This window comes from Pleurodeles waltl, chromosome 12 (genome assembly GCF_031143425.1).
Source record: "Pleurodeles waltl isolate 20211129_DDA chromosome 12, aPleWal1.hap1.20221129, whole genome shotgun sequence".
NCBI lineage: Eukaryota > Metazoa > Chordata > Amphibia > Caudata > Salamandridae > Pleurodeles > Pleurodeles waltl.
In genome coordinates this window covers 627,228,279-627,250,837 of record NC_090451.1, presented here as the reverse complement: position 1 = coordinate 627,250,837, position 22,559 = coordinate 627,228,279, and the positions used below count along the sequence as shown (strand labels likewise).

General features: G+C 41.7%; 1 protein-coding gene across 1 annotated transcript in view; it reads left to right on the top strand.

The window, feature by feature from the left end:
- Positions 1 to 249: 249 nt before the first annotated feature.
- RAB25 (RAB25, member RAS oncogene family) overlaps positions 250 to 22,559 on the top strand; it is a 41,908-nt gene continuing 19,598 nt past the window's right edge. Inside the window, exon 1 of the mRNA XM_069218024.1 lies at positions 250 to 435. Within this exon, the coding sequence (XP_069074125.1) occupies positions 396 to 435 (40 nt within the window). The 5' untranslated portion in view covers positions 250 to 395. The remainder of the gene's footprint in view (positions 436 to 22,559) is intronic.

Sequence of the window (22,559 nt, the reverse complement as noted above, 5' to 3'; positions counted from 1 at the left end):
CAGAGTCGCAGGCTCCACTCTACCTGCTCAACCTGTCAAGTGACACTTAACCAAACAGAGCGCGCGGCGGTGGGCGGGGGAGCGCCGAGATACACACCTACTGAGTCACGGCTGCACCCTCGGCTGTGCCTGCGCGCTTGCACCTGCCCGCCTCTGTGCCTACACCCTGCCAGGCCCGAGAGGGAGCCCCCCGCAGGAGCCCCGAGCCGGCGACACGAACCGCCAGAGACTCCGTCCTGCGCCATTGCTCGGTTTCACTCTCTGCGGAGGAAGGCGCGCGCCGGCCACCGTCCTTTCTCCCAGGCTTGGGGACCAGCAACAAGCTTTTCTCCCAAAAGTTTTTGTGAGAGAGTTTGCTTTCGGGGAAAAGCCGGCGAGGCTGTGCCAGGTGGGCGATGGGCACCGAGGAAGAGGATTATAACTTTGTGTTTAAAGGTAAGTTAGTCCTCCCTCCCCCTTCATGCCTCTCTTGGTTAATTGTTAGGCCAGAGACTTTGAATCATTGCCATTTGTGCAGACGTGTTGCTGCAGCCCAGGCTCGCTGTGCAATGAGGAAGGTTTTCCACCACCCCATCCCAGAACAAGCTAAAATAGCTGAAACAATATTTCAAGAAAAAGAAGCTCAGGTGAATCTACTCAGTTGCGTCTGAAATTCAGTGCTAACGCAGACTTCCTTTCCAGAGCAAACCAGGCCGCAGAATGCTGCTTCTGCACACTCCTTGTTTAATTTGAAGAGTGGTGGGACACACCGCATGTGTGTTTAAACAACCAAGGACACAAGGTTGTACAAGGCAAACACATTGATGGCTCTTTAGCGTGTAACTCTTTGTTCCCCAACAAAACTGAAAGAGTGCCAGGGCTGTTCTGGTGCTTTAGGGGCGGTAGCACCGCGGCCCATAGATGTGAGGGGCCCACTGCGCTGCAATTATAGACTGCAGTTTCTTTTTATGCCTGCTTTCTCCCTTTGTCACAATTTCCCAACTTCCTCTTCCTTATTTCGCCGTTCTGCCTTTCACTCTCTGGGTCAAAGTCTAATGATGGAAAACAAGCCCAGTCTCCATAAATAAGTGCACAGCACAAATTAAGCAATGGCTGTTACTTCCTGTGTCATGTTCTCCAAAATTGTAATGACCTTTTCCTGAGCAGTTTTCTAGGTGCTTGTGCTCAACCAACTCTGAATATGGGTTAGTCTGCATGGACACTTTCATTTTATTGTGTTTTTTTTCCTTGTGTTAAGTTTTGTCTTCATTTTGTTTAAGGCATTTCAATTTGAAATCCGTTGGTTCGATCTCGTTCCAAATTGGAGACCGTTTGTAATTTTATGTTGCAACTGTTAACACACAGGTTAACTTGCCAAACATAGTACAAAATGTTCTTGGTGATAAGTGTATGATTCAGAGTTACAGTGGCGTAACGAAACTGGAGGTGGCCCCCCTACACAGAACAAGAAGGGGCACTCCTCCGGACTCACTCGGGCCAGGTGCTGTCCTTAGAGGGTCCACTGGAGCTCAGGCCTCCCCGCACCGTGGGGGCTGCGGGAGCCTTTGTTACGCCCCTGCAGAGTTCAGTGGTTATGGAAAGTAAGTGAGGGTTTTGAAGCTGCTGATTAGGTTTTTAAAGAGGACTCCACTATCTAGGTTTCCTCTGCACTTTAATAAAAAATGTTGCAATGTAGCCCTGGTAGCTAGGATTCACAGATGGACTTCATTATCTACATATCTTTAGAAGTCTTTACTATCTTGGATTCCATGGCAACAATATCCACCCAGGCTTCTTGAAATGCCTTCACCATCTAGGATTCTGGATAGCCTTTTGTTATCAATACTTCTCGAAACACTTTCCCTATCTAGATTTCTTGAACTATCTTCATGATCTAGACTTCTTGAAATGACTTCACTATCCAGGCTTCTTGAAACATTTTCACTATCTAGATTTCTTGAAGCTTCTTCACTATCCAGGCTTCTTGAAACATCTGCACTATCTAGATTTTTTTTAATGTCTTCATTATCTAGGCTTCTTGAAACACCTTCGCTCTCTAGGCTTCTTAAAACCCATTCTCTAGAAGGCTTCTTGAAAACCCTTCACTATCTAGAATTATTGAACAATGTTCATGATCTAGCCTTCTTGAAATTACTTAATTATCTAGACGTCTTGAAACAGATTGACTACCAAGACTTCTTGAAATACCTTCACTATCTAGATCTCTTAAAATGTTTTCATTGTCTAGGCATCTTCTAATACCTTAACTATGTAGGCTTCTTGATACCAAGTCACTATCAATGCTTTTTGAAACACCTTCACTATCTAGAAGTCTTGAACCATTTCATGACCTAGATTTCTTGATATGACTTTTATATCTAGACTCCTGAAGCATCCTCAATATCTAGGCTTATTGAAGCATCTTCATATCTGGTTTTCTTGATGCATCTCCACTTTCTAGGCTTCTTGAAGCATATTCACTATCTAGGATTCTTGAAACACATTTACTATCTAGATTTCTTGAAACATCTTCACTCTCTTAGCTTCATGAAACATCCGCACTATCTAACTTTCTTGAAATGGTTTAATTATCTGGGCTTCTTGAAACATCTTCACCACGTAGTCTTCTTGAAGCTCCTTCAGTATCTAGGCTTATTGAAACATCCTCATTATCTAGATGTCTTGAAACCTCTTTACTGTCTAGGCTTCTTGTAACTTCTTCACTAACAAAATTTCTGGAAATGTTTCATTATCTAGGCTTCTTGAAACATCTTCACTATCGAGGATTTCTGAAACATTTTCACTACCTAAGTTTCTCGAAACACCCGCACTGTCTAGATTTCTTGAAACGTCTCCTCTATCTGGGCTTCTTCAAACATCTTTACTATTTAGGATTCTTGAAACATACCATCTAGATTTCTTAAACATCTTTACTATCTACGCTTCATCCTCACTATCTAGATTTCTTGAAATTATTTCACTACTTAGGCTTATTGAAATGTCTACACTACCTAAATTACTTAATAATTTCATTATCAAGGCTTCTTGAAACATCTTCGCTCCCTAGTCTTCTTGGAAACATCCACACTATCTAGATTTTCTGAAATGTCTTAATATTTAGGCTTCTTGAAATACCTTCCCTATCTAGATTTCTTGGAATGTCTTCACTATCTAGGCTTCTTGAAGCACCTTCACTATCAAGGATTTTTGAAAGACCTTCACTTTCTAGAATTCTTGAACCATTTCATAATCTAAACTTCTTGAAATTACCTAATTATCCAGGTTTCTTGAAACATGTTCATTAACTAGATTTCTTGAAAAGTCTTTACTATCTAGGCTTTGTGAAGCATCCTCACAAGCTATGCTTCTTGAAAGGCCTTCACTATGTACGGTAATTAAAAGGCCTACCTTATGAAGGCCACTTAAATGGCCTTCAACAGCTGAGCTTTGGGAGAGGCTCCATAATTTATTGCTTTGGTTGCAGCCTTTGTTATCTCAGTTTGCTTGGCAGCGTTCACTGTTTAGGTTTGCTGATCTGTGTTTACTAACTAGGTTTCTTGGACCGTCTTCATTTGTTTGGCTTCATGGGAGGCCTTTAGTGTTTAAAGCTCATTATATTTGAAGATGGAAGGGTGGCACAAGAATCGCAGAAAGCAAGTTGTACATTTCAAGGATGTAGTTCATTTACGCTGTAAGTTATTTTGATATGCCTAACTGGACACTGCTATGTTAAATGTTCATATGTTACCTGCCTGGGAAAGAGAGGATGAATGTATGCACGAGCTCTCACAAATCCATTCACACATGCAAACACACACACGCACACACACACAACACACAACACACAACACAACACACACACACAACACACACACAACACACACAGTAACAACACACAGAATACCACATCGCAGCGTTTACTACAGTGGTTATCAGGGAAGCTAAGATATTTATGCCTACCTGGTAGCCTTTACTGCATAAGCTTCACCACAGCTTTCACAATCAAGCCTTCTGGGGCTCCTCGCCATCTTGGATTCCTAGAAATCATTTGCTATATCTGTTTCCTGGGCAGTTCTTTGTTCTCCAAGCTTCCTGTAGGACATTTGCTGTTTAGTTTGCATTCACACCCTTTTGCGGCGTGGCATGGCGGGACAATGCACAAAGTACTAGCAAGAAGGAGATTGCAACCAGTTCATAATAATCTCTGAAAAGTAAAGGGGCTCTTGTAGATGGAACTGTTTGAAGTGTTGAGTGCGGTACTTTGCTAAAATAGGGGCTCCCGCTAAAAAGCCCCATTGCCAAATGACGTTTAATGTGTTTTGGCTTTCTTTCATTGTTTTACATTGTGAGAAATTAAAAAGCACTAATAAATATCTGTTTTTGCTTATTTCCTAGTTAAACTGGCCCACATGTCACTGCTTCTTAGTTGTTTCATGGTCCCCAATGTGGTACGATGCCCATTCTAACAACCTACGACTGACAACCAGGCGTATGGAAGATCTTTGTGGCAATGCTAGTGGCATGCAGAATGTCATGCCACCTTGAGGTTCTTGCCTATCACTGGACACTCACTTTATCAAGGCACAAATGGAAAGACATCCTTATAAATACCTGATGGCCACAGGAAGGAGCAGCTCTCACTGCATTACCTCAGGTCTAGGCCTGCACGGGTTTCTTGCTTACAACTAGGCACGTTATTTGCCGGATGAATACTATTGTCCTTGGAACGTTGTAGTAGAACAGAACGAATATGTTGCTCCTCATCGACTGGAACAATACAAGTTCTTTTCACAAGCGCGTATCATTTGAGGGCACCTCTCAGGTAACCAAATTACCAGACAGTTTTCCACTTCGCGCAGTTCATAATCATCACCTGTGCCAACATTATGCAAACACAGACTGCAGCGTGGGAGGCATTTCAAAGGCTGTGTTTTTTCATATTTGTTTTCTTCTTTCACTGTTTTATTGATCCTGTGCAGCAGACAACGGTTGCTAATTGTAGATGTTGTCTAGAAGGCGAGGTCTTCTGCTGTAACGTAGGGCTTCATTACTTGCACCAAACAAGTAGCCTTTTTGCTATGAACAGGTAGTCAACCTTGAGCTGTCTACCCTTGCTTGTTATTCGGTTTCTTACTGTGGTTCAGTAGATTTTGTGATTACACTCCCCCCCCCACCCCTCTCCCTACCACCACTACCACCACCACCATTCTGCTGTGGACTTTTTACGGGGTCCTAGACCATTTCAAAGACTGTGGTGGTCCCGGTCACTCAGTAGTTGAACCAAACTCGTACACATTCTTCACTGAATACACTCATGTGGGGTATTGGCGAGTGAGGCCTCCTCAGTGAGAGTCAGTGACTGGTTTATGTGCTGCCAGCATGGCACTGAGCTGACCTCTTGAGTTTTCTGGCTGTGGATAGACTGAACACGTAATCACAGGATTAATCTAGAGCAGAAAATATTGCAAGACCCGCCTTAAATAGAACATTTCAAAGTATTTCCTGGCCTACAGGTTTATTACTCTGTTGCACATAAAATGTGGCTGGAGGGAGTTTCCCCCCACCTTAGACATGGAAGTGAAAGAAAAAAAAAAAAGGACTCAACTTCGTTTTCGTTTTGCCTTTAAATGAGAAAAATGTGTTTGTTAGAACTGTTGGTTCCCAGCTAACGTGGCCCATAATTATTTCTCTCTTCTTGGTTAAGCAAAGCATTATGAATTAGGCCCTCTCTGGCATTGGGGAAAATCTAGGGCATATAAGGTAGGAAGGATGTGATGTTTTATATGGAGGTGCACATGGACATGGACGTGCACCTTGCACATAGTACAAATGGATGTTGTATGATCTCAGATGTGGAGCAAAGCCAGCGTGGAAGGACGACCTGCATAGGTAAAGGCTGCATTTCTTTTTACAGTGTGGCTGAAAGGTCCATTGAAGCGTGTTCTGTTGGTTGACTTCAACAACAACTCGTCCACGGGATAGGCAGCCCAACATGTTATTCTGATGTTTTTCCAGTAGCGGCGTGTTGGGGGCTCCTTTCGGAGCAAGATGGCTGTCCTAAAACAGCCATGAAATCCTCTGTGGCTCACTTCTAGAATCAGCCTCCTGCACTGTGAGTCTAGTTTGATTTTTTTTTGTTGCCACAACCAGATTTAATTTTCAATACAGCCCAGCTCTTCCACTGCTACACTTAATGCTATATGCTGAGAGAAGTATAGAGTACTATGAGGCTTTCACAAGCTAAGCTTTCAATACTACTTTTACTGGATACAGTTTTTCCATGGATACAGTTTCCTAGTTCTTTTTTTTCTGCTACATGGACTTCCCAATTTCTGGTTCCAGGGTGACAGTCAATATAATTTCCCTTTCCGTGGTCTCCCTTATTAATTGGCTTCACTAGCCACTGCTCTCCAGTGGCCTTGTCTTCATACTATACTGCTCTCTGTCATGCTGAACTCTTCTAAAAGCAGAAGTCTATGTCTTTGCCGTATCACCGCACTCCACATTACTATTCCTCCTATATCATTTTAACCTCTCATCCTCTCTTCCTCCCTCAGTCAAAATCCTGTTTGCTTCCCAAAAGTAACTACCCAGTATCAGCTCCTCAACATAAAAAAAAACAAAAAACTCCTCTTCACAACTGTACAAAACCTCATACCTTGTAGAGTGCAGGAAGAGAACTCTCTGTCGTTGTGGCATAATTATGAGACAGATACAGGGATGACTAAACTAGATTACAGTAACTATTTACACATGGGACATCAATTGGGCAACTCCAGTGCTTTTTCACACTTCCTCTGTGCCAACTCAGCCTTCCGTCTCGGAGGTTGCTGACTCTCAGCCAGCAGGCACGCCCTTCTTAATTACGTACTCCTTTCTACAAAGCAATGATTGACCCGTCCCCTTGCCCTAATACCTCGTCATACCACACTCGCACCAGTTTCCAATTAGAGGGATTCTTAGTTGTTCTGAAATAATTACCCAGAAATTATCAGATACTCTCAGAAGCTCACACAGTTGACTTCAAGTTGTTAAATGTTGGTTATTAGTGATAGTCAACTGATTAAGTCTTGACAGGAGTCGACGTCTTAGCTATAGTGGCAGATTGAATCCTGATTGATCAGAACTTTTGTTCGAATATGCAATTTTATCTTGATTATTGGAGTTTTAGTAATATTGTCCTTGTAATTAGGGCACAGTTATCAAGTTGAATGCTGTGGATCATGCTTTTCTCTGTCTGATGATGGCAGCTGGAATTCATTTAAGAATGTTAAATGTAAGGAAATTGGTTATCATGATAAGGTTGTTATTTAAATTATGAATGTCAAATAAAAAAAAACATTGGTGCACATGTGGGTCACTTTGTTGAGGAAAGCTAAGACTTTAGGTTTCAAATATGACTTAAATTCATCGGTCTAAACAGATCATCAAGGAATTAAATGACCTTCCTGTTACATGTAGCTCTGAAGAATAAGTACATTTTAGAGATAAGTCATACACCTGACATTGTGCTTTAAACAGGCTGAAAGATTTCTTATTGTAACTTATTATGCTGTATGCCACATCTCACAGAAAAGTGATCCCTAGCCTTCCTTATATTCAGAACATTTTTACCAAGAAAATTAAAATGCCAGAAGAAAGAAATGTATTAACCTGTTGTCCATAGAGTTCAGTGCTAGTGAGCTTACAGACAATTGAAGTTTTACTTTGAAAGCAGTCTTACACAGTGTGCCTAACCCACCTATAAATAGAGTAAGTGCTGCATCTTTTTCTGCTTATATCATCAACAGATTATGGAATAATTAATGAGTGGAAATGCGAGTATACGAAATCTGAGAAATTTAACCTATTTATTGTCTGCGTTTGTTTGCTTCACTCTCTTAAGCACTTACAGATCCTGTTTTTGGACACGGGCCCTGAACAATTAAACATATACATTCAATAGGTGCCAAAGACTGAAAAGCTATTTAATGAATAGCCATTGTGTTGTTCGATATAGCGCAAATGGTTGAATAGCATACATTTTTAGAGTTGTTTAATTCAGTGATTTTTGAGAAAGTGGTTATATCACAGACTGAAAGCGGACAAGGTACATCATGGTCCGGGAATCCTTATCCAGTAGCATGTTTTAAGTATCCACGTGGCCCATTTGATAGATATTTTCAGGCTAATCTTGCATACATATCTAACATTTGCTTTCCTAGATGGGAACCTTAGAGAGATGTTCGGGAGAAGTCAGGATAATAATAATAATTCGCAAACAAAGGCATCTGATTTCGGATCTTGCTTTGATGTTCACATCTTAGAAATTGATTAAGCCGGTGTCCCTATCTTCCATTAGTAATTCAGTCGTTGTACATAGATGTTAAAAGGTTAGGAGCCACTGAACTAATATACATCTGCGTTGTGATTGTAGAGTGCAGGAGCAGAACTATATCTCAAATTGTGACAAGTATGAGACAGTTACAGATACACACATATGAGAGAAAAACCCTCTCCTAAATTCCCTAAAAAAGAAAAGTTTCCTCAAAGATGTGATTGAAATTGTGTGACCCACTAGCGGTCTGTCTGCATTAGAGGCGTCATGTCTTTGATTTTTTTTTTAGCTCTCTGAAGTCGATCAAAGGTTGTTTCATTAGATGAAAACTAAGTTAGTCTAAAATTAAATTAAATACTTGGCGAGCACAATAGCTCATTGCATTGCCTCATATTATCAGGATAAATAATGAAAATGATATATTTCCAACTTACCTTACATGATTTGCTGTATTTTAGGGGTATTCAAAGTTGGACAACTCACAGCTTTGCATGATTTTTTTTTTTTTTTTTTTAAGTGCAAAGTGTGAAACATGCAAAGTTATTTTTTAACATTTATTTTGTAATGGCCTTTGAATGATAGGAAGTTAGCTGTTGAACAGAGAGGTGTTATGTAATGGATTGCATTAAATTCTGTTTGTCAAGGAGCCTACTTGCTTGTTGTCTGTTGGACAGCATGTCAGAAAATTGGGAGGCTGAAGAGTGTCTCAGTTGGAAGTTTAAAAATGATATGAAAGAGGCAGAAGGAGTGTTAACGCAATCCCTATGAGTAAGCTCTTTTAGTACTGTAGCTTACTTCAACCACAAATGATGATGATGATTTTCTTAGTACTGTGGGGGGGCCACATGACTAATTTGCTGCACTACACTAGCATACTTTTAATCAGGCTACTGATCAAAGTTTTGACCAATTGGACATGGGGGATATTGGTGGGTGTACGAATATTTAGAAGTTGGAACCTGATGATTGTGGCAATAGCCATGATGAGCAAATCATGTAACCTGTTACTCTGAGGTTCATGGAAGAGGAGGAGTAAAGTAGTCCATCTACAAGGAAGCCAGTAGGGACAGGTAAGGTGTTCAAGAGGAAGCAGGGCGAAAATAAGCTATCCCTCTTTTTGCTACGTATGCAGAGTAATTCCAGTGATGTCTCACTGTGAGACAGCCTAGTATTCCAGTTTGGTGGTGATGCATGGAAGAAGGAAGAGAGAAGAATTATATCATAGAGATGAAGCCAGTAGAAGAAATTCACCAAGAGAAGTGCATAGAGGCAGAATAGAGATGACTTGAGACTGAACCCCAGGGGGACACCACTAATTCCCTAAAGTGGTGAATAACGAGACAAAGAAGACAACGTTTGGCAAGCCAAGAATCATCTAAAAGCTGTTATTGCAATAGCACAGTCTGGTGATTAATGGTGTAGCTTGCAGTAGACTTCTTGGAGGCTTGAGGGAGGAGAACCATTTGTGATGTTCTTGGGCTAGGAAACTGGATACATGTGTGAGGGCTGACTCTTTAAAATTAGCCTGATGGGAGTGGGTTGAACAGGTTAAGAAGGGAACACTTACCTAGAGACCTAGGTGAATATCTGGCATTGTACAGTTTTAAAGAAGACAATGAGTGGTGCACTTGCAGATGGGTAGAGGGGAAGGGATCAGCATTCGTCTTTTCAGCATGGATAGTACTATGTAGAACTTGACTTTGTTATTGATTGGACGAGAGAGAGTCTAGTCGAAAAGAGAGGAGGGATGGGACTGGACTGTGGAGGAGATGGCCAGAGGCATGATGATTTGTGAGCTGAAATAAATCACACAAGGCACATAGTGGGCGCAATGTTAAACAAAGTTTTGTTAGGTTGAAAGACATTAATGATTTTTGCTGATGGTTGACCTAACGTGAGGATCAGAAGATAAAGCAGCAGTTTGATGTAGAAGGATAAAGAGATAGATTTAGGTTGGTGAGGGATTCCTTGTATGCTAAAGCTATAGGGTGAAGGAATTTTCAGAGACAAGATTACATTTGCATTTTTGTTGAGTGGATGGTCAGTAAAATTCATGGATGTACACCAGGCGGGGCTGGGATAAATGTTTGCATGGTCTAGTGAGTTTCTGGACAACCTGAAATGTACTGTTTATATTTTTAATGGACCTGGTGTTGAGGGGGCCTTAACAAGTTATGCTTGATCCAGATAACTTGAAAGGTTTTTTTTGTGATAATTTTTCAATAGGAAATTGGGATGGTGGTAGCATGAGAAGCGTTAGATGGTAAAGTCTGTGGACAGGTGAATCAAGGAGTGACATGGGAGAGGGGAGAATGACACACGAGGACCGGGACATTAAGGAATTTATGAGGATGGGATTGAGAGTTGAAGTGGGCGTGGATGGCACCAGAATGTGTGTTGCAGAGTCAGTTTTTAGAGAGCCAATGTAAAGAGTGAGCTGTTGATGGATATTATAGATGAATTAAAACTCACCGGAACCATGATGGTTGAGGAGGAGCGGATGTAGAGCAGCGTGTAATTGATGCCTTTTAAAAATGTTTTTATATTGGCACGTAGCAAAGGTTTACAAAGACTATTGAGTTTAAGAGGAGCACAGAAATGTATTTGAGGGGTTCAGTGCATAATAGGGGTGTCCATGTTGCAAAAGTGATGGTTTTTGAGGAGCTCAACTCTGTCCTGGTGTGGACACAAGTGCCATTTTTGTTGTTGAGGGCAGCATGTCACCATATTGTTAAGGTTATTTTAGGTTACTGGCATGGTAATCAAGTGGAAAGAGAGAGTGTGTGAGTAGAAGTGGATCTTGAGAAAGCGCAATTTTGTTGTATATGATAAGAGTATATCACAGGCTGCATGTGACTGTCTCAGTGGTTGCTTGGTTCTTCCTAGAATTGTACCTTTATAGGATATTAAATCAACTTGAGATATGGTTGAGGAATTGGGTGGTGGACATTGGGCTTTCAAACAAGTAGACACTGGTGGTCACTGTGAAAGCAAATGATTTTTATGTGAGATGTAGGAAACTGCAGGAGCCTAAAATGGGTTGTGACAATTGGTAGGGCAACGCGGGGCAAGAGAATGAGTATATGAATGTGAGGTTACACAGTAGGGATGGATACGTAGATAATCGTGGGTGAAAGGAACAGCCCCTCAAAAGACTGAGCACTGTAGTCAAGGTGTAGGTTATAAATCTCTAACCTGCAGGGCAGATTTTGCAGATTGCAGGAGGCATTTTTGCATCAAATGAGGCAATGTCTGCAGGATGCAGGAATGTTAACCAGGTGTCAGGCATGTTCTGCATAGTAGAGTGTGAAGGGCACTGTTCACTGCATTTACACTGTGCAGGAAATAGTTTACAATGGTGCAGGATATCGGTCATAGGCAAGCTACATACTGCTTGTTGGCAGTGGCTGCACACTTAGGGGAGCTCTCACTTATGGTGAGGAGTGATGCAAAATATTGCGCCCAGACACACAGGCCACATCTAAAGGAACAGTCTAGCGCAGCACTAACAAAAAGGCAGAAGATCTGCGTTCAGCATCATACAAAGGTACCCAGCAACCTAGATATGTCTAATCTGAACCACTCAAGGCACAGATTCCAAACACCTCAGAGGATCAGTATACAGGGAGTGCAGAATTATTAGGCAAGTTGTATTTTTGAGGATTAATTTTATTATTGAACAACAACCATGTTCTCAATGAACCCAAAAAACTCATTAATATCAAAGCTGAATATTTTTGGAAGTAGTTTTTAGTTTGTTTTTAGTTTTAGCTATGTTAGGGGGATATCTGTGTGTGCAGGTGACTATTACTGTGCATAATTATTAGGCAACTTAACAAAAAAAAAATATATACCCATTTCAATTATTTATTATTACCAGTGAAACCAATATAACATCTCAACATTCACAAATATACATTTCTGACATTCAAAAACAAAACAAAAACAAATCAGTGACCAATATAGCCACCTTTCTTTGCAAGGACACTCAAAAGCCTGCCATCCATGGATTCTGTCAGTGTTTTGATCTGTTCACCATCAACATTGCGTGCAGCAGCAACCACAGCCTCCCAGACACTGTTCAGAGAGGTGTACTGTTTTCCCTCCTTGTAAATCTCACATTTGATGATGGACCACAGGTTCTCAATGGGGTTCAGATCAGGTGAACAAGGAGGCCATGTCATTAGATTTCCTTCTTTTATACCCTTTCTTGCCAGCCACGCTGTGGAGTACTTGGACGCGTGTGATGGGGCATTGTCCTGCATGAAAATCATGTTTTTCTTGAAGGATGCAGACTTCTTCCTGTACCACTGCTTGAAGAAGGTGTCTTCCAGGAACTGGCAGTAGGACTGGGAGTTGAGCTTGACTCCATCCTCAACCCGAAAAGGCCCCACAAGCTCATCTTTGATGATACCAGCCCAAACCAGTACTCCACCTCCACCTTGCTGGCGTCTGAGTCGGACTGGAGCTCTCTGCCCTTTACCAATCCAGCCACGGGCCCATCCATCTGGCCCATCAAGACTCACTCTCATTTCATCAGTCCATAAAACCTTAGAAAAATCAGTCTTGAGATATTTCTTGGCCCAGTCTTGACGTTTCAGCTTGTGTGTCTTGTTCAGTGGTGGTCGTCTTTCAGCCTTTCTTACCTTGGCCATGTCTCTGAGTATTGCACACCTTGTGCTTTTGGGCACTCCAGTGATGTTGCAGCTCTGAAATATGGCCAAACTGGTGGCAAGTGGCATCATGGCAGCTGCACGCTTGACTTTTCTCAGTTCATGGGCAGTTATTTTGCGCCTTGGTTTTTCCACACGCTTCTTGCGACCCTGTTGACTATTTTGAATGAAACGCTTGATTGTTCGATGATCACGCTTCAGAAGCTTTGCAATTTTAAGAGTGCTGCATCCCTCTGCAAGATATCTCACTATTTTTGACTTTTCGGAGCCTGTCAAGTCCTTCTTTTGACCCATTTTGCCAAAGGAAAGGAAGTTGCCTAATAATTATGCACACCTGATATAGGGTGTTGATGTCATTAGACCACACCCCTTCTCATTACAGAGATGCACATCACCTAATATGCTTAATTGGTAGTAGGCTTTTGAGCCTATACAGCTTGGAGTAAGACAACATGCATAAAGAGGATGATGTGGTCAAAATACTCATTTGCCTAATAATTCTGCACTCCCTGTAGTTAGCAGAAGAGAGGAATTGTTGAGTTTTACGCGGTGAGAGAAATAAAGGGTCAGATTGGCCTAGAGGCAGGGTCAGTGGAATTATGCGATTGTGCGGTTGCGGCTATTTTTGCATAATTATAGATTCTCTGCATTTGCCACAGAATGCATTAACTGCAACAAAATCTCTAGATTAAAAAAAAAAAATCTTTTGTTGCCAGCTCAAAAGGTTCAAAAGTAACTAAAAATGAAGCAACAGATATTGGTGTGCAGTGGAAGGGTCTTTGCAAAGCTGGATAGGTCACCTTTCTGTTGCATATTGCAATGTTTGGGTGTTGAACTAGTGCTAATGAGGTTTAACCAATGCCCAGACAGTGTTAACAAGTTTAAAAATTACGAAATAATGGAGCAATACTATTGCAAAATGTTCAGCGTTATGCTGCATTATTTGCCTATTGTTGCTGCATAATTTACTCAACCCCGCCCCATAATTTGACCCTCCGCTGCAGCATAATTCCAGTGGCCCTGGCTATAGAGCAATCTAGCAATGCCTGAAGGGCTGGTCTGACAGGTCAGCGTGTGGGCAGGGTTTTTTTTCTAGGAATTTGTGGATGCGCTTTATGCGCAGGTGGGCCTGTTTTTACTGTTGATTTTCCAGATATTACCACACGCATTGGGTCCATCAAACGCAGATGCACCCAGTGTCCCATACTTGCAAAACACCTTCACAGCACATCTCTACAAGTTCAAAACGGGCTTGATTTGCAAATGTAGGCCACTTTTTAAGCTACCTAGTTGGCTAATGGCGGATACTTTTATTTTAGTGCCCTGGCCTGTTTTTTGTCCTAGTCTTACCAAGGAGAAGTATACGGCCATTCTTAGTGTAGTAGTGAGACATAAATGCATGGACCCCCTTCCAGCAGGTGGGGTGCTTCCAGTAATATTTAAAAAGTATTTGTGGAGGTTTATGGCAGTCAGTACAGAATGAAAATAAACCCATTGCTTGAATGGAGCCGAAGTGGAGGAGTCACTCGATCCCGTGACTCAGACACTTCTTCGATGGAAGAAAACTTGTGGCACTCTGAGCCCAACACTAGATGTCAGAAGTATATGCACAGGATGTTAATCTGCAGCGGAACATGCCACGAGCAGATGTACACTGGAGTCCCTGCTCTCATTTTATATCACACTTTGTCTACCTATCACTATATGTCATGTCTCTATCAATCTATCCCCCATTCCCACTCTGACTCATCCCAAATCCATTCTACTACTTTCAGCTCCTAAATAACACTGCCTGAGCTCTTACCTCCTCTTCCACATCTAACTCATCCAAACCCTCGCCTTACTTCCATGATCTCCCAAACAACCCTACAAAATTCTCCTTCATTTATCTCACCTTTAACTCATCGAAAACCCCTCCTGCCACTATGATCTTCCTAACCCTTTCCACGGACTCTTCCCTCCTCCATCCCCCCTTTACTTATTCCAAGCCTAAATCATAAAACCATAAACTCCCAATTAATACTTCTGGATTCTTCCCTCCTCTACCCCTCCATTACCCCAGTCAACCCAACTAACACTCACATATCCGCGGCTCAAATTAACTCATCATAATACTAAAACTGTACTCCTATTTCCCTATACTAATCTACCACTAATTCCTTTTGGGTCAAGGGTAGTAAGCGCTATATAAATACTATTACAATACAATACAATATTAACAGAATACAAATAACGTAGGCATGTATTTATCCGTATATAAAATTACATAATCAATTTATGGTTTGGGTAGTGCTTAATTTGAGCAGTTGTTTGCCTCCACCGCTCATTCTTTGGGATCGGACTTATTTTTCATCGTCAGGCTTGGATCAAATGAGAGACAAGCAGAAAGAAAGACAAGGATAGAAAAAACTATTGAGTGGAGAAAGCAGGAATGAAAGCCGAACCTGCAGGACTACGATTAAGAGACGGGAAGTAAGCATGGGGGAAGAAAACAGGTATGAGATGCAAACAATACCACACAGCCTTCGCATTGGGCAGGCTCCTTGGAAACACTTTGTGCCCCTGCACGTGTTTAATTGTGCAGATTAAGCCCTGTCCGTTCACTAATAAACTGCAGCGGTTCAAAGAACTGGTAACTAATTAACTCAGTGCAGGGAAGGTTTTTTATTTTCAGTATTATAGATTTCTGTCCTAACAACCTGACAGTCTCCGAGTGGTTGGTGCTGTAACTATCCGTATGTGCGCATAAGCAGTAGTCCTCCTTAAAGAGTGAGGGTAACTATGAGCCTTGTCCTGACCTTTGACCTGTGGAGATAAACAAGCAGGCCAGGTAACAACGGCTCCACCCAGAAGCGCCTAATCAAAGGCTAGACAATGGGATGATGTGCCCACGCCCAGTCCAAGGTCAATGGTTGTGAAGGGCATGGGAGGTGCTTGCATTAGAATTACTCCATGGGACAGCAAATGGAAAAGGAAAGAGATAGGGCCCGATTTATAAATCTATCTGTATCCGTGTAATTGGGTGTAGCAAAACCTCGTGTAATTCATAAAAGGTGGTTTTACACAGTTAAAGGATTTATTCCAACTAACGAGTTTTGAATGTACACATCAGTTTTGTTCTCTGAGGCAGGTGTTTCAGGGTTGGATAAACCTGAAAATGGTATACCCTTATCAAACATAATTGTTTGAAATCTCAGGAACATTTCCCCGATATTTCCCACTCTTGAAATAGAGATTTACTCCTGTCAGGAGCAGAAATAAATCCATTTAGAGGGTGGTAATTAGAAGGGGATCATCCTTATAATTGATGGGGGTTTATGAGAAGGCGTTTTTCACGAGTTAAATATTTTTCCCTTCGCCAAAAAACATAAAAGTGTTATTTCACACATGGGAAAATCCACTGAGAACGATTGCACAGTTATGAATGGTTATTCATTCAGAAATGCTGATGTGTGGTCATGTGATGCAATTTACAAGGTTCCGAGGTTTCCCGGTGTCCTCTGGGAAACCTTTGTGAATTTCCACAATTTGGAAACATGCATCCATGCGAGTTCGTCAGCCTTCACGTTACAGTTTTCCTGTTTTTTTGTGAATCGAGCTGATAAGAATTTTCTGGTTTACTCTGGGGACAGCCATAAAACTATCTTCACCCTGCAAAGTGACTTTGCCGACCCTCTTCATTTTGCAAAAATACAGGTTGGCAGAGCCGGCTCGACTACACCAACCTTTGCCTTCCATGGAGCATGTAAACAAAAGTGAATACATATAATATCAAGATGGGGAAGGAGGCCAGGAGAGCACGTAATTCCTATTCTAGCCTAGTTTCTCCGACTTCGGTTCATTCAGACAGAGGGCAGAGTGCTAGATCGTACCCCTATCATGGCCTCTCTAGAAGCAGTGCAGGCCTGGGCCTCAAACCTGCTGCTGAGTCGCAGCTAACAAGCATTGGCAAAGCCAACAGGTCTCGCCTACACCAGATCTATTGACTTTGATATTGTATTTTAGCCATATTGTAGAGCAACATGGCTGCTGTTTTGCATGGCTAAAAGTTAGTGGTGTGGAGTAGAGTTGAGTGGCATTGTGCAGAGCAGCACGGGCTGGAGTAGTGTAGAGGGAATCGCTTAGGGTGCAGTGGCGCAGTATAAGAGCACGGTATTGAGTGGCGTAGAGTGCACTGCAGTGGTGTAGGGTGGCATGGCATAGAGTTATGTGGAGTGGCATACAGTAGAGTGGCGTAGAGCAAAATGCAGTGACCTAGAGTTGCATAAAATGGAGTGGCATAGTGTAGAGGTGTAAGTGTGGGGTGGAGTGGCGTTGAGAGGAGTGGCGAAGAGTGGCCTAAAGTAATGTGGTGTGGAGTAACTTACAGTGGCATGGAGTGGCATAGGGTGAGTGGAGTGGATATTTCCCTATGCACCACAGCACAGTTGTGTATAGTTATTTATTCAGAAATGCTATGTAGTCATATTTTGCAATTTACAAATGTTCTGAGGACTTCTGGTGTACTGTGGGAAAGCCTTGTGAATTTCCAGAGTCTGGGAACATGCACCTCCACAGTTTTTCTGGATTTTGTTGATCCTCCTATTTGTAGTCCCCTATGTACGTAGCATACCACACCTTTATGAGGCACCAGCCATGTCCCTGTCTCTGGTTGCTTCACTATCAGTCATACCTAAATTGGCCAATGTGAAAATTACCAAATGCTTCGGTTGCTTAAGGTAATCTTTATTAGTCTGAGTTTTCGTCTTCCTCTTCAAAGGCGTTACTGGGAGAGATGGTAATCTGGTAGACAGAAATAGTTTCTATCATGAGACAAAAAATAAAAATCGACTACACACATGGCTAACTTCCTCCTTCCTGTCTTCTTCACATGTACAGGAAGTCGTGACCCGTTACTTCCTCTGACATATCAAGTGAATATTGTAAAAAATAATACCTGTCTAGTTGCCTCTTCAACTCAGCGTAGGTAGGAGCGCAAAGCAGGACTTTGTCGAGGAATGCCGTAACTAGGAGTAATTAAGATTACCGGTAAGTAACAGAGGCATTACCTCCTCGTTCCTCTTCCTTGTTCCAGTCCTTCTGGGTGTGACACTACTCAAGCAGGACAAAGAGGCAAATGAAAAAAAACACCATTTGAATATTTAATGATGCATTTATTGAAATATTAAGAAAAACAACTTAAAGATTATGCTGAACTGCATCCAAAACATTTCCAAAAATTGCTGACACTTCCCACTTGTATTTGGTAATCGTTCACAATTGTGTGAGGTGTTGGCCCAAGTAGCAGCCTTGCATATACGCTTCATGAAACCTCCTTTAACCATGGGTGAGGACATTATTTTTCTTGGACCAGACCTGGCAAAGACTTATCAGACTTTTCATAGGCCAGGATAAAAGTCTGTTTTAGCCATCTACTTAATGTTGCAGGAAACAGGGTAAACAATGGCCAGACCAGCCAAACGTGACAAAAAGAGGCCTTGCTTTCCCGAAAGATGCCGTCCTTAAAACATAGAGACAAAGCTCTATGCAAATCAAGTAGGTGAAAACTCTCTACTTCCATAGTTGATGGATTCGGAAAATAAACCAGAAGGGCCTGATCTTGAAGTCTGATGGAACTTTGGGAATAAAAGCTTTGAACTCAAGATAATTGCCTAAAAAGTAACCGAGAATAGAATAACAACAAAGCAATGCCCTTATTTTTCCAATGTTTCTACCTGTACACTTTGTAACAAAAAAGATGCTTAGTATGAGAGAACATTGTGATCAACTGACTCCAGTGGCTCAAAGGGAAGAAACGTCAGTGCTTCAAAACCACATGAAGATCCCAAGAGGGAATTGGGAAATCACTGATTGTTAATGAAAATAACCCTTCAGCACCCCGAACGCCAGGGGCTTTCTGCAGGCTTAAATTGCTGCTCATTGACTGCACAGAATAACCACTGCAAGTCCCAGTCTAAGCCCGTCCTGTAGAATGTCAAGAATTTTGAAAGAGTCACAACAATTAGGGAATGAAGAATTATATGTACAAATATTTCCTCCACCTGATCCCCCATCCACTTTCTGGCTGAAGCATGGGGCTGAAACAGCAAGGATGAAAGATGAGGCTAAAGTTTCTACTTCCTGTGATGGGTAGAAATATGTTCCATACTGAAGTGTTGAAGAAGAGCCCAATGAGATGGGTTGTTTTTGCTGGGACATGATTGGATTTTTCCCTGTTAACAAGGAATCTGAATCGGGACATAATTTCTTAGAACTACTGGATATCCATTAATGCCATGGAAAAGAAAAATAATAAACAAGACAATCACCAAAATATAAATAGGCTTTTGAATGAACACTACCTATCACAAGGGCCAGCAACTTCGCGAAGGCCCTTGGCGTTGATGCTAGGCCAAACTGTAGGACTTAAACATTGACAATTTTTGTGAATGGGCAGATGTAGACATGCATCCTTTAAATCTACCAAAGATCGAGAAATCATCCTTTTTCAAAATAGGACAAATTGCATTGAAGGTTAGCATTTTGCATCTCTTATAGGGTACAAACCTTTTTGCTTATTTAACAATTAACACTGGACTCATCACCTCCAACAGTTTTTGGTCAAGGAATTGAATGCAGCCACACCCCTTCATTTCTTCTGAACTAGTATTATACCAGAATTTCTAGACGATCTTAAATCCATTTCTACAATGATGAACGGCGAAAAGGATTTTTCAGTAGAGGAGTAAGTAAAAATAAAAAGTCTGGGATTAGTAATGAGAAGGTCACAAAAAACCCTCCAACACTTTGACTGCCCTTGATTTCTCTTTTCCTGTTCGAATAATAATTCTATCAACACCCCCTACTTGCACAGGAGCCTTCAGGGGTTGAGGCCCAGGGGAGGAGGTGGTTCAGGAGTGAACTGGGACTTACTGGCACCAAGGGTCACCCTGGTCACGACCCCTGCCTCAATAGAGCTGAAATTTTGAAGAGGACAAGGGACTAAAAGATATTATATACCTATATCCACTACCTCTAGCAGGTTGTCCGATTGTGTTTAACATTCTTCTGTCCTCCACCGGTTTATTAACCATCTCTTCTAACTGCTATCCAAAAAGACTGGAGCCCAACAAAGTATGCATGAGAAAACTTTCCTGAGCTGCACCCACCTTAGATGATCTCATTGAAAAGCATCTTCTCCAGGCAATGAAAGCAGCAAAAACACTGTAGCATCTCCCTGGAAATTGAGGGATACATCTTCTAGAAACCTCACTTGCTGCTCCATAATCTAAAGTCTCAGAAAATTATTTTACTTGATGAATTTGGTCAGCTAGAACTTGGACAGCCTTCAAGAGAGATCAAATGGTATAACTAGTATAACTACTGGTTCTAATCACAAAGATCATTATTCATAAACCTTCTTAATGGATCTGCTGGAAAAGCATCATCCGACACAAGATTCCCTGGAAAGCAAGGCCCACCAGGAGGGCATCAACTTTCACCACAGGAGGAAACTCTTCTCCGGATTTCTGAATTGGATAGTATCTTGTCAGGATGCTTTTCTACATTTTCGCATTCAAGCATCATCAGGTTTATTATCAGGGAATGCATAAGCAAGGGGTCAGTTTTCTTTTAGTGATATTGGCTATAAATGTCTTCTAACTCAGATTGATCTGCTGTTGTAGGCAGGGCCAGATTCTCCCTGCCACACTGTGCTGTAGAAAAAAAATGGTATTAAGCTTTTAAAATAGCCTGTCCCTAGGGAATGTTAAAAAGTAAATTATTAAAAAGTTAAACGTATATATAAATAAATAGAATTCAGTGTGTGTGTGTGTGTATATATATATATATATATATATGTATATATATGTATATTACTTACTGGCGGTCGCCAGTAGGTAGTTATATTTAGGACAATGTTTGCATAGAAAAATCGTTTTTTGACTTGCCTGTTTCTTTGGCACCGTTTGACGAATCTTCACAAAAAATTCCCAAATAAGTGTTCTAGTGATTCTTGTTGTACATGGAAAGTTTTGGGGTTATCCACTAAGCAGGGACCGAGAAAAAGGGGTATAAAAGAACTTGTGTTTCCTATGTTAAATCCCAGAGAAGATTTGAACACAACTAGAGCCCAGACCGCTTGACGGATTTACACCAAACTTGGCAAAAAGGTAGCTTTTGGTATGCAGATTACACATTTGTATATTTGGTATAAATCTCTTCAGTAGTTTATGAGAAATTGAGGAGAATCCAAATTTGTACATCTCTGGCAGCAAATAAATCACACATTTTCAAAAATTTTCATGAATGCGCTCACAAAAAGAAGCAGTGCAATTGGCTGGCCATGATCTGACTAGTAAGTCGGCGTGAGTGTCTGAGTGCGTCTGTGAATAGATTTGTGAGTATTTGTGTGGGTGTATCAGTAGCTGTGTGAGTGACTCGGCCACAAAGGAACCTCACTTGCCCTTTTATCCAGCAAGAGTCCACAGCTTTGCACAAAATAGTTAGCCAAGCGAAGTTCTTTCTGCCTCCTTGGGTAAATGTCCAGTATGTATCCTAACCTACAGCTGTGTAATGGAGCGCAAGAAAATGTCACCAGTGACCTTGTGTGCGTTTCGGCAACATGATTGTTCCTGTTGCCTCCTTCTCTAGAAATCTGTGATAGCATGAATCCTCCTCTAGAGAAGCCAACAAGACTACAAAGAGCCAAATCTCCACCAAACCAGGGTCCTTCCTCTTTTCTATATGACGTAAGTGCTTCTTTGTTTTGTGGAGCTGTCTTCATATTCCTTGGCATCAACAACATGCCACCAAAATAGGCAGGAAACACACTGGGGGGCCATTTTGCCCCAAGGAGGTGGTGGTCCCAGAGCACTGAGCGTCATCGCACCGGGAAGTGGTGGTCCCTGGGGCTTATAGAAACCTTTGGAGGGAGCCCCGTGAGCCCCCCTCCTTTTCTTTAAGCCTCCATTGTTTTTTTTTTTTCTAATGCTTTTCAGCCTTTGCTGGGTCTGTGAGGGGCCAATAGACCAAGGATATGGGCTGCCGGTGTCCCTACCTTGGCCCCATTCTTTTGTTTTTAAACTTTTTTTGTGGCACTAAAAATGGCTGCCAACACTTCCTTGTTGAAGTGTTGGCAGACCATTAGATATCAGCACGAGGACAGTTGGATCCGTGGAGGATCCGCATCCCTAGATAGCTATATCTTTTGCCCTTTAATAACTCTAAAAACACAGAACGGATTTACCCCAAATCAAAAAAACATCCGTTCTAGACCAAGAGGTAGCATTCTGCTAAATTTGGTGTCATCCATCCTGCGGTTTGGGATGTAGTTGTGCTCAAACTCCCTATGGCAAAATGCATGAGGAACATTTGTTTTGAAACCCCACTTTTTCTCTGCCCACACTTGACCGATCACCCCGAAACTTTCAAGACAGCGGTTGAACTAACTGAAGTATACATTTTAAAAATTTCTTGAAGATTCTACAAGCAGCGCCAGAGTTATTGGCAAAACAACAACTCTCTTCCTATGGAAACTAAGGCCTAACTATAGCTACCTACTAGCAACTGACATATATATATATATCTCCTCTCTGAAGATCAGCTGCACC